General features: G+C 35.5%; 1 protein-coding gene across 1 annotated transcript in view; it reads left to right on the forward strand.

The window, feature by feature from the left end:
• The window catches only part of NPAS3 (neuronal PAS domain protein 3), a 401,776-nt gene that overhangs the window by 216,641 nt on the left and 171,525 nt on the right, over nucleotides 1–13,610 (forward strand). The window contains exon 3 of the mRNA XM_057385383.1: nucleotides 9,530–9,619. Coding sequence (XP_057241366.1) covers nucleotides 9,530–9,619 — 90 coding nt within the window. The remainder of the gene's footprint in view (nucleotides 1–9,529; nucleotides 9,620–13,610) is intronic.

Raw genomic sequence — 13,610 nt, forward strand, 5'->3', positions numbered from 1 at the left:
AAGGAAAAAAAGATATTAGTTGAAACCTTGTATTTCTGGCTTCTGGACAAATCATAACTCGCTTACCAGTCCCCACACTAGAGAATAGGATTTTATTATGGAAATGCAAACAGACCCTTAATTATCACAGCAGTCAGAGGTGCCACTGTAATATATTAGCTTGTATTTTAAGAAGAATATAAACCTTTTTCATTGGAAGAGCCACTCAGTGCTGTTGATATGCTTGAATTTGTGCAATGAGCTGGTAAATAGCAAAATCCATACTTATCTTTACCTACACAGGCATTGGAGGTTAGCTCAGGAAACAAAACAAAAAAAAACCAAAAAAAAAACAAAAAAAAAGAAGAAGAGGGAAGGAGAGAAGCAGGGAGGGGATGGAGGGAGAAACACAGTGTTTCCTCATAGCCTAGGGTGAGATTAGAGTCCTGTTGATGGCAAACCTACATGCTGTCTTCTCACCTGGTCTCATACCCCAGCTGTGAAACAGAAGTGGAAGGTCAACATAGCAATAGTGTTTTGTAGTGGCAAACTGAGTTGATTTCCTCACATGCATTCAGGACCAGACCTCCAGTTCCCTCAGGATAATTGATTTTCACATAAATGGGCATTTGCCACTTTTGTGTGAAATGTACTTCTGGACTGAAGCACTGTAAGCTCAAAGCCCTTGCACAAAGTATTGCAACCCAGCATAAAGACATCAATTTTACTGTGAAGAATGTAGATGTCGTGGATAATTATTTCAGGGGAAGATTTTAAAATATTTTTATTATGAATGAAGTCTCCAACTTGTTTTAGAAAGATATTTGTCCCATGTAGTTGCAGTATTCCTGTGTTCCCTGCACAGATAAGTGAATGGAAATCAAAGCTTCTGTGAGTACCAGAACAGCACAGCATAGTTTTCTGCAGATTTCCATCCTGTCTTCTACTGACTTTTGTGTTGTAAAGAAGTGTAACCAGAGTATTTTCAGTGATCAGGACATCTGAAAGGTCTCTGTTCTGTGATGTCTAATGCTGTAGAAACTCTGTCCATCTTTTACTGCTGCAAAGGCTCTCAGAGGTCTCATCTCCATTRTAAATCCATTTTCTCGAGACCTGTAGGAATTTCTCTAAGACCTCTGTCAAATCTGAAAARAACTAGCCATGGATTTGAATGCTGTTAGTAGGCTAGACAAACAAAAACTTGCAGAGTAGAGGAAACAAGTTTCAGAGTTGCAAGAACCCCTTCACAATACAGACCTTCAGGTGTTTCAGTATTGTGGGCTTTTGTCCTTTTTTTCCCCCATGTCTCTATAAACCCAACTTCTAGTAACTAGCAAGTTCTGAATAATGCCAGTACAGATTCAAGGATTCAAGTCACAAGATTAAGAATTCAAGTGGCAATAACTGCTCTGGAGACTTCTATACACCGTTTTTTAGTGGAAAAGCAAATGGCTGCTTTAATTTAGCCCAGCTGTCTGTGGATCCTGGAAGACTTCAGAGGKAACATATGTGGAACTGCTCCACACTCCCATAGGTGGATAAAGAATGGGTACGGCAAAAGAATCTCCTGCATTAGTTTAAGGATTAATGACAGCTGGAGGAACTCTCAGTAGATTAGGACCAGGTTCTGTCTTCTCTGCATTGTAACATGGAATAAGAGGCTGCAGATAAGAACATGAGGTTTTAATTTTTTTTCCATGTTACTTCTAAGGGTTATGGTTAGAAACAGCACTGGATCGGGGAGGCTATGGATTTGTCCTTAATGTTCTGTGTTCATATAAATATCTGTATTCCGTTGTCTGAAAAGTATTCTCAAGATGTTCTTCTTTCAAGAAGAGTAGGAATCAGAATGATATGCTAGTCAAAAAAATCAATTTCTCATCCAAATCTATTTTAGTTGTATGTATTGCCATCTAATAGATTAAATATGGTAAGCATAAGCCCCTCATCCTGTTCTTCCTTGAACACAACCTCTCTGCTTCATATGTATGAAATTGTGTGATGCAAGTGAGAGCACATATTCAGGTCTGGGATGGAGGCTGAATTCTAGCAAGCCAATTGTCAGGATCAATCACCAGAGCATCTGAATAGCCATTGAGCGCGGGCAGTATTTTAAGAGTGAAGTTAACTCTATATACACAGTTCTTCCTTTTAATTTTTCTCCTAGGTTTTTGGACAACTGACATTTAGCTACCTTTATCTGTTTACTTTCACATAGTGTCAGGTTGTGCAGATTGACAGAAAAGCTATCCAAACATGCACCTACAGAATGAATATAAGATCAATTTGAATTGAGCTTACATAAACTGAAATATTCATACATAACATAAAAGGGCTTCAAACTTGCAGGTTGGGAAACAATAACATTCACAACAATGTTTATTGTTCCCACAATCAGTTTTGCTTCTTCTTGCACAGTGTTCCCACAGATCAGGTTCCCAAATCTCTTGCCATGTGGTCTGAGGTGCAGGTCTGGGGATTCAAGCCCTTACTCTGGCAACTCCATGTATGTCAGCTCCTGCTGCTGGTCACCTTACTCTTTCACTTTTGTCACTTATTTAGTGAATGTTAGGCAGGTACGTGCATTGCCAAGTCCTTTATTCAGGGCAGCATCTCTCAGTGCAGAAATGTGTAACTGATTTTAGTATTTGTACCACCAAAAGGCAGAAAACATTTACATTCAAACACTGCATATTCAAAGCAAAGCCAGTCCAGGGATAGATGTGTGCTTAATCCTGACCCAAAGTGATCACTTTCTCAGGGGAAGAGATACATAATGTAATCTCTGTATGACAAGTCTCATCCTAAATAAAGAAACTTGATCGCATTACATGGCGTGCAGTTAGTGGCATCACAATCTGCTGTCCAAAATGTCTGGAGCCAGCACTAGGAGCTCTAGGAATACTAAATAATGGAAGGTTAGGAACTCATCAGAAATCATAAAGATGAAAGTTCAGTGCTTTAATACACGGCTTCACAGAGTAGTTTGAAATTTTGCAACAATATCAAATGGACTCCTAGAAAAAAAAATTGCTATCAACAAAGCAGAGATTCCTAAAAGTAATTTATTGCTTTTATACTCAAAAAATTGTCAAACTCTTAATCTCAGACTTTTTTCTTGAACATCTATCACTTGGAGATTTRTAATCTTGCTGTGATTCTTAAAATCACCTCTGATACTTGTCAATATGTTATCAGTGAACAGACGTGGGAGTACATCTTAAGAACTTGACCACCACCTTTAAACACTATTCTCACCTCTAAATTTTTCTCTTCTGCACTTTCCACTTTTGCRATAGTTCCATTCTGGGATAATATATGCTTTTTTTCTAATCAAGTAGTAAAATTGCCACTGCAAGCTTTTGCTGCTTTGGATGCATACACATACACATTCTGTATGTCTGCAAAAGATGCATCAAGGGAATCAGTAAAGTTTACTCCTCCTCCTTCATTTCTTGGCTTTAAGCTATAAACCAGACCTCCTTATTATTGACAATTTTATTTTTTGGCACTCTCTTGTTGTCATAAATTGCATCCTGACCACACGAGCAAAGAGCACGAAAATGACAAATTAGRAAGCTGGCATCAAAGTCCGTGCTAACCACATCCTTTGAGTTTGTCCCCTTACCTCATCTTTTTTACTGTAGTTGTTTTGGTGCCAAATGTATGTTGCTTTGCTGCCAAGTATGTGTCATTAATTCACAAGGAGTCTATGGTCATGTAGCCATATAACCGTTATGGTGGACTATGATTGAAAAAATGGCAGCGGTATGAGAGTTGAAAAGAAGGATTTCTGTGTGTTTTATGTTGGGATTTTTACTCAGTGGTAAAAAGCTTGTAGCCCAAGGAACACTGAAAAAAAAAAGTATTATGTCTTTTTATTTAATTTGGGCTTTTGTTTGGGGGTAGGTATTTTGTTTTGTTTGTTTGGGGTTGCTTTGTTTGTTTGCAAGGGATTAAAAAGATGGAAGAGAAGGAATAAAGCTTTTAGATATTTGTGTAAGTCAGTAGATGATCAAACTTCAGTTGCTCATTTTTATTCATGTGCATCAAATATATCCCATGTAAAATCCTATTTCCCAGCACAATACTTCGATTGTCTCATAGTACTTAATTGTGAAAGCCCAAGGTCAGATTTTCCACCTAAGTAGTTATGCTTTTGCATGTTTGTTGATGTTGCTGGAGGATATTGCTCTGATATCTTAATAATAAGAGCACAGAAGATGGGTACTGAGGCCAGATTTCTGTTAGCCATCACTTGTGCCTGTTATTTCATTTTAACCCCCCAACCAAAAAAGGTTGCCATGTTGAAATGAAACTTACTTTCTTGTTTCTTTCTTTAGTAAATCATACTTTTTAAGCCATGTGGTAACACGCTACATAAATAATGCAATTATATGTATATTATGAGTTGGACTATTTTCTTTCATAAATGTCAATTGCATCCAATGCTTCCTCTCTCTTAAAAAAAAAGTGAAATATTTTTGCTGTTGAAATATTGTTGCTRTTGAATTTTGTGTGTCTAATTGGTGACAGGCTTTGTCCTCAAATTAATGCTCAGCTCCAGTTATAATACCACAATGTCATAAGAGTGAAAAATACTAATTAAGATGATCTGTTTTCTAGGAAAAAGTTTAGTATGTCAATTAATCTGTTTTATCAGGGGGAGTGTTCCCTTCCCCAGCCCCTAATTCCTGATCAGAGTCTGAATGATGAGAAAAGCATCACAGATGYGTGCTGCATTGGACAAAGAACACATGCATGCATTTAAATCATGTATATCTTACTTTTTACTGATGTAATTGTGAAATATGTCCTTTTTGCATTCATAATTAGGGGGTGGAACAGATGGTGAAGGCTTAGTTTAAAATAATCTGTCATTAAAATAACCTAGCCTACTGGTAATTCTTCACTCTAACTGGAGTTTAGGTCAGGGTAACAGGGTTTTTTGAACCATTGGAACACACTAGGAAGAATTAGGGACTTCATGGATAGTATGAAATATGAGGATATTCTCCAGAAGGACACTGTAGTAAGACTCCAGTGAATTAAATTTGCCTGTGGTGGGAATATGCAAAAATGGCTGGGACAAAATTCCTCTGACAAATATAAATCCATTTACTATGATGCATTATACATAAGTGCATATTCGGTCAAAGTGGTACAGTGGGTTTCATATCCTGAAAGGAAATAACCTCACTGTGCTTCAAATACTGTAAAAGGCAATTAGTATTTTGGGTTAAAAACCTGTGCTTTACATTTTTCTATTATTCTGATGTCAGAGGATATAAATTATAATAATTTGCATTATTGTTCTGAGATGCTTTAGCTAGTGACTTTTAAATCTGAGTCTCACTTCCTTCATGTCTACCACATTGACTTGCTCATATGTGACAAAGGAAAACTTGTATCAGTCCTGCCTGGCTAATTTAGAACAGTTTTCAGTAATAAGAAAACTGGCTCAAAAAATCAGATACTTGCATGTCTTTAAAGCATTTATTTTAGTGTTCCCTCCAAGATTTCATTCTTTAACAGCTTTGAAGAGAGCATATAGATTTCAGCATGGTATTATGATAAATCTTCTTGAGGAGGGGCAAGCATTAACATTTGTGTCGGTTCTTTTTCATCTTAATCCAACCTTGGTTAATAATCAGAAAATTCTACATAGTGGGTAAGAAGATGTAATTAACCCTTTGACCCCAGAATCTTAATTGGCGCCTGTTGAAAACAGTGGGGCAGTTAAAAAAAAATAAATTAAAAAGTAGCCTGTGGTGATTGAAACAGCATAATATATAATGGTTTTCTGAAATCAAAAGTAATAGGGAGCTTCAGCTTTAATCACATTTTGCATAAAACCAGTAAACGTACTTTTAAACAAGAAGTTGCCAGTCTATCTTAAATTGGATCGTACTCAAAATTGGCATTTGGGGTCACCCTGACCCTTTCTCAGCTGCCACACTAGATGAGATAGGATTGGATTTATGACAGTCTACTTCATTTACTATTTTAAAAATACTAAATTTAAAAAAAAAAAATTTTTTTTTGTATATTCATGGTATCTCCTTCAATGAAAATAGGACATTACAAAGAACAGTTACCTTTTCGGGCCCCATTTTTATATGATAGTTAGGTCTGGATGTCCAGAACAGAAATCCTATTTGCTTTTGAACCACATTGAAACTGTTCAGACATTCTGGCTGAAMAACACTGTGGTGCTCCTTTTAAAAGAGATATTTGCAAACTGACTAAATCCATTACCCTTCTCTCACTTGTTGTGTYCTTAGTATGCATAGGTAATATGAATAATACTTCCAGATATTTCTCATTAAAAGAAAATTGTTTGTGACTATGTAGTATACAATGGTATCAGATACTCTTCTGCAGCATRCAACATAACCTGTGTTGTGTTGCCTTGCACCTTCTCTGGAGTCTGCTGCTCTCTTGGCATGCACAAAGGACGTTCGCTTTATGAAAAATTGAAAAATTTCAACACGCATTACTTAAATAATAAATATTCATAAATAATACCTATGAATAACGAATGAGACAGTCCTTCAGAACTACTGTTTGACCTGCAAAAGGAACAACAACATTGTCACAAAAGTGGTCTGTCTCAGCCCTTTCATACTGGTGGGAGGAACTGCCTTGCGTTGGAAGATGTCTGTTTCTTCTCCTATTTTTATTGTCATTTTTCTTAGGTATCAGGACTCGAGCTTAGTACTTGGAGCTTTTGTTCTAACATCTTTGGACACAGAAGTAATTAGGTGTCCAGTAACTGCTAATCATTGGCTAGTCCTTCAGTGGTGCCTCCTCAGTTACATCTCTTGCAAAACTTGGGGGCAAAAGTAAGGAATAGTCTCCCAGAAAGAAAGAGAAGAAAAGATTAAATAAGTAAAGTATTTAACTGAAAGCAGAGAATCAGAGTTAATGGCATGGAAAAGTAGCAAGTGCTTAAGATGRCTAACACTTCTTACTTCAACGCTTTTCCAGTTGCTGATGACTTTCAAACTTTAGCTGTAGAGGTTGAATTATCTTTGTACAGCTATGTCATCCAGACATAGTTTTATTTGTTTTTGTTTTCCCAATAAAACTGGTTTCAGCCAATTTCAAAACTACACTGAGGGAAACATTTCTGCCTGGTCAGTACTAAAAGCTTTCTTCAAACTTTTGTTTCATTAAGCCTGAATTCCTAAATAAGATGATTTGTATAAAAGAAGGGGAAAAACCATCAGTGACTCAGAGAATTATTTTTTCCTGTTTTTGCAAAACTTTGTCCAGATATGCCAGATAATTACACATTAGTGTGCTAAGCAGACAAGATCATAAATATTCTCAAACCGTATGTCCTCTCAAGTAACAGAGCAAGGGACAACGCAAAAAGCCTGACTATTTAAAAAACTGAGAAGAGGAAATTTGTGTTTATATGATACACAAATAACTTATGAAACATCTTTCCTCAAGACATCATTGAGCCAGGAATATAACAATATTAAAAAATAATAATAATTCTAAGGAAGATATCACAGTCATGCCAACTACTAAGAACAGGTTAGTAAGAAACCTCTGGTAGGCTCGTCATTACCCATATGGATATTCCAAACACTGTCCTGAAGCATCTCTGTACATACTGTCAGAACCAGGAAAACTGACTGCTGCAGATAGGCCATTAGTCTGAGTCAGTGTGACAATTTCTTGTTGTTTGTAGAGAATGGAGTTTTAGATAGGCAACCAGGGAGACAGTGTCATGCTTCTCACTTTTATCACTAACTAAGGGTTAAACCAGCTTCCTCAAATGAACACACAACAGAGAGTCAGGAATGCTTTAACTAAGACCTTTAAAGATTTTCTTTTCTGAGTAAAAGATGTTGTACATTGTGGGAGAGATCAGCTGTGCAAAKGTTTTGATTGTCCTGGTATGCATCCAAGTTCGAACTTCACTGTTCCAAATATTCCACCTGTTATTAATGTTAAAAATTCAAGGAAGTGATGTTAATAATTTGAAAAAGAAATGATGATGATTTATAAGAGGCCATAAATGACTTGCATAATATAAATGTTTTTACATGAAGGAGATCTATGCAGATTTACATTTTTATTAATTCATAAATATAAATTAGAGTCTTTCTTTAATGCAGTGTCTTTAGTGAGGGTTTGTTTTCCAATATGTGGTCTGTTATTTTTAGAAAATTCATATTTTTGAACTAATTCCACCACCTACTACATCAGAGAAGGGTGAATTTTTGCCAAAGACAGCTTCTGACTAGCAGCCTGTTAGAAATTAATCAAGAAGCAGAAAAAATCTATTAAAACCCCTYAGAAATCACTGTTATGTATTTTCAAAGGAGTGATTACATGATTTTGTCATCATGTATCTCCATCAAATTTATGTGCTTTTTCYTTCCAAAATAAGGCTGATCTCTCAAATGCTACAGTTAAAATTTTCTTTACATGTTCTTTTATCACAAGGGGATATTTGGGATGAGATGTGGGGGATTGTTCCTTGTTTCTCCTAGCATTTGGAGTGTTTCATATTTTCTGAGCTGTTTTAACATTTCTAATTTTCTGGAATTTTATGATTTTACTTTTGCAATAGTGAATGATTGTTTGCCAATAATCACCCTCATAAAAGACAGAAAGTTAAAGGCATGGATAGTGTATGAAAAGTAGTCTCTTCCTAGTGAAGATTTTCACTTATTCATTGAGGTATTCTCCCTTCTTGATGTGCAGTGATTTACTCCATCTCAGTTTAGAATACTTAGTCTTTTATTAACTGCACTCATGTTTTGAAAGATATGCATTAATCACTGTAGTTGYATTTTGATTTTTGCGGTTGAAATGGAAACCACATCCAAAGACTTGAACCTGTCAAAGCAAAATCCGATCTAGACTTTCACACCAAAGGGATGAAATTTATAGCATTTCTAGAGACATAAGCTGTAAACATATTTGACAGTAATCTGCTGATTGTCATTGTTGTCTAACAAAAGGAAAATGGTGTGTGTATGTGTGCGTGCACATGTGTGCATGTGTGCGTAATCCCCAATTAAGTTACAAATTATTGAGGTCCACAGTGGTTTGAGTGGTGATAGGATTTTATTTTYGCCTTTTCAGTTTTTGGAAATGGAAATTCTCTGCTTTGATTCTGAAGGATGGTGTCTGATTTTTTTATATACACCATTCAATTGAGAGATTATTAGTTTTCCTTATTTATTTCTTCATGTTAAAAAAGAACATTTTACTTTTCTGTATTTCTTCCATCAAGAAAATGAGATAAATGTTGTAGAGGATATGGCAGATATAAGCATGGGAGTAAATGAACTTAGCAATATACTCATCAACTTGGATTTAGTAATATACTCATATGCTGTTTATTGATATGTAGACAGATTAGAATGGAATTGTCTTAAGGGTTCAAATTAAGACCACTGTCATAAAACTCAGAATATTTTCTTCAATTTATTCTGTAATATCTTTGTTTGAATCTWTTTCTATTTGTAGTTCAGAATTTTTTATTAATCTATTCACTTTTTTTTCTCCCCTTACTCTGTAGTCCCTGGATGGATTTGTATTTGCACTAAATCAAGAAGGAAAATTTTTGTACATTTCAGAAACTGTCTCCATCTATTTAGGCCTGTCCCAAGTAAGTACATGCTTTCAATTCTAGAACATAACTCTGTATGATGCATTCTTCTGTCCATCGTTCTTAAGGAAATAATTATTTGATTTCTGTATTTTGCATGGATTATTKAATCAGCTGTTTAAAGTTGCATCCTGTTCATCCTAAAACACAATTGAAAAAAGTGTCTATCAGTGTTGGATGTTGAGATGTGTATGAAAACTTTTTGCCACAAAGGATCATTATTAATTTATTGAGAACAAATGAAGTTTCTTTTCTCAGTTGTTTTGAACTTTAAACCTCTATACCTGATAGGAAAGGGACACTCTAATAGTACTTCCCTTGTGTCCTATTACTGGATGTTTATGGAGTACCCTGCATTATCCAGGGAGCTGACACGATGACAGGGAGTCATTTGGAGTCAAGAAATGCTGAAAGAGACCATTAAAATGTCTTGCAGGGAGGGCTCCAACACATTTTGATGTTTTCACAAATGCTCACTAATATGAAAAGATGAATTTGTAAAATATAATCATTTGGGGGGGGGGGGTTGATTTTTTTTCCATTTAATTGCTGACAACTGTTTTTGAAAGATTAAAAGGCAGGACAGAAGTGGGGAGAAAGTTACTTGTTAATGCTTATTCATAATCCTGCAGCATTTAGAAATGTTTAGGCAGGAAAGTTTCTTTCTGCTTCCACTTAGAAATGAAGCAGAAATATTTTGCATGGCGATTTTCAGAGTGGGACTATCTACTTCTACTGCAGTCAGCCTGAGGAGGAAAAGGAAAACTGAAACAATACTTATTTCAGCTACTTTAAATTGGGACCCACACAGCCATGAGGAAGCAACTATTAGCATAAGCTACTTACTGTCAGTTTTGCTGTCCCCCACCAACAATTAAATGGGAAATTTTAACATTTGGTGACAAAAAAAAGACTAATTTTAAATATTATCTGGTGAGAATATGAATAGAGGTTCATTAAGTCCTCAAAGAACATGCAGGCAATTGGCTGTAATAAGTTCAGTAATTGTTATTTTATGCTGGCTTTGGCAAACCCARTGACAGAAATGGAAACAAGAGCTGTTTCTAGCTCATATCAGTATTCTTGTCTCTCATTAAAGTCCCTCGTTTTGTAATAGACTTTAATCCCTGACTTAATCTGTTTGGGAGTTAGTATCAAGAATCTCACATTTTGAAATCGGTACACCACCATGTTGCTAATACAGTAAAGAATTGGAACTTTAATGTTTATTATTGTCTTATGTTCATATTAATCTGGTTTATGCATAGTATCCAACAAAGTTTAATAAGCCAGTAAAGAAGAAGGATGGATAATTAGTTTAAGCAGGTAAATGCTAATTAGGAAACTCCTGAAAGGCATCCATTATACACTAGCTTAAAACAAATTTTACAGCCCTGGTTAGTGGTGTAATCCAAATTCTGTCAAGGCAACTGCATTTTCTGTAATTGAGATGTGTATGTTTGCTTTGCATAACAGATGGCTCTGTATGCTTAGACTGATAGCTAGGAAAATAATAATTGCATTATTCTGGCCAAAAGAATATTAGCTCTTGGGTTTTGGCCATTTCAGTCAGTCCTCCTGCCAGCACAGCATATGCACATATATGGATTGGATTTTCAAGGAAATTGATGCATCTGGAATAGTGTGGCCATCTGAAATATCATCTGTTCAAGAAAAATTTGGCTTTAACCCTATGTTAGTCTCTTGTTAAAAGCATTTTCTGCCACTGTCTTTCTAACTACAGAGTTGGTAAATCTCTCCTTACTCTGAACTCACATCATATTTTYGAGATTTCCATCTTGATTCAAATACATTTCAAAAAAGGGTTGAGAYAGACAAAGCCATTTTCTTTGCGTGTTAGAGTAGTTGATATATCAGGGCAAATATTTTCATTAGTTCACCACTGAAAGTACTGATGGRAAAACTACCAAAAATCAGAACCAGTACTGTGGATTTTTATATAATAATGAATTAMATCTACTGAGATCTACTAAAATATCTGTGATTTTTGCTGTTCTTTTCCTCTGGTTTTATGGAATCATTTTGTATTTCTCAGAATGCCAGTATTTATATATTTTTGATATATTGTTYTCTTGGTACAGCATTGTATAGGTAGTCTCTTAATAATTTCAAAAGAAGTGCTGYAGCTACTTCCTCCTATATCACTAGTCAAAGCTTATTTGTTGCAAAAAATATCAGCAAGTCTATCCACAGGACCATTTCTAAAACTACACACGTAAGTGCTACAGTTTGCACCGCACCAAACTTAAAATACTTGTGAATTCTGAATTTCTGGCTTGTGATACACATGCTGTTGTATTTCTTGCACTGCAAGTAAACATTGATATAYCCTGTGCTGATACCCCAGAACTGTRTTTCTATAGACCCTTCAGGCAGTGTTGCTCTTAAAGGCATTATGATGTACATTATTTGTAATATCTTCATCAAGTGCTGACTTTGGAATCTTACTTTCTAGTCAAATGCTTTCTCTAACACTTCATCTTTGCTGGGTTGGGGTTTTTTTTTTTCTCTTTTTTAACTAGTATGCATGGAAATAATGTACACTATATTTGGTATTTGCAAAGTAAAATCTCATGTCTCCTAGATAAAGGAAAATAGTTCTTGTATTGGATCTCAGCAGGTGAAAACAGTTATGGCACTCAATTTTTTCTGAACATTTAGAGCCAGTGGTGCAAAACAAATGGATGCTGATGTTCTAAGATAGCTGCAGGACTAATAGTAAACAAAYCTTATAAAACAATATCTTGAAAGGTATCCTAAAAATTATAATAATAAAGTTACCCCTGGCAAAAGTAAAAGGATATTTGAACAGTAAACAAAAATTGTAATACATACCCTTTTGACATTACAATGAATATAACTTGCATGCTGACACCCATCAACACATATATTTTGAATAATTGCTTTGAATAATGTATCTTCCAGGTAATGCTAACCAAGAATTTTAAGTTAGTGTGGCAGATCTATATTTTAGACCATACCATGGAATTGCACTCAGAGCAGTTTCAGAGAACAGAGATACATTTCAAAGTTTAGGAAAAGACAGTTAGCTGAAAATATGAGTGAACGAAGATAAAGAATCAAAGCAACAGAAATGGACCAACAATGTCCCAGTTAGACAGTCTATGTAAATTGATTTTAGTCTATGTTAATTGTCATAGCTCAGTTCTACTTAARGCAAGCTGAAATATTTCGAAATACTTTCCAATTCTTTCATGGACTATAGTTTTGTTGAAAGACCCAGAAATGTCTAAAAATGTGCAACATGGCTTGAATTTTTTCCTGGGTTGGACAACATGCCCTGAGATGGTGTAGCCAATACAAACAGCTTTTTACACTGGATCTTTACATCTATAGTGTTGTAAAAGTATTTGTCCTTTGTATATATATCTAGCCCTACATATTTGCCAAGTCACTAGGTAATTTTTGATATCAGGGTAACTGTCATCTTTGGAATCCTCAGTTCCTGATTTCATTTAAGAAATAGGATGAGAATTCAAAAGAAAATGTCTGATTACTGAAGAGGCATTCAAATTGCTTCTTCCAGCACTGAGAAGCCAGTATCAGGGCTTCCCTAAGAGATTTCATTTCTCCTGAAAAGTCTCTGTTTGAGAGTTAGACCAAACACATGCTGAAACATGAATAGTAACAAATAGGGAGAAAAATCTATCCAGGACCAGATAGAATTAAAATGTATTACCCAGAAAGGATAAAATTGTCTGGCATATGTGTTTCAGGTTCAATASAAACTGTTATGAACTAATAATCTGGCTGGGATGCTTTTGCTTTCAGTCCTTTATCTCCTCTTACAACACTTGGACTCAGCAAGGATAGTATGCGTTGTATCCCGTCTGTGAGGTCCACACCTTAAAGTAAAATATTTCCTACCTTTTCTCCTACTTGTCCAGGACACAAAGCAGGTTTGCAGATTGGCCTGTGGAAAAGAGAGCTCACTAAAAATRAACAGTTC

This window comes from Malurus melanocephalus, unplaced genomic scaffold, assembly GCF_030028575.1.
Source record: "Malurus melanocephalus ecotype Western Australia unplaced genomic scaffold, MMel_1.1 scaffold_0, whole genome shotgun sequence".
In the NCBI taxonomy this organism is placed as follows: Eukaryota; Metazoa; Chordata; class Aves; order Passeriformes; family Maluridae; genus Malurus; species Malurus melanocephalus.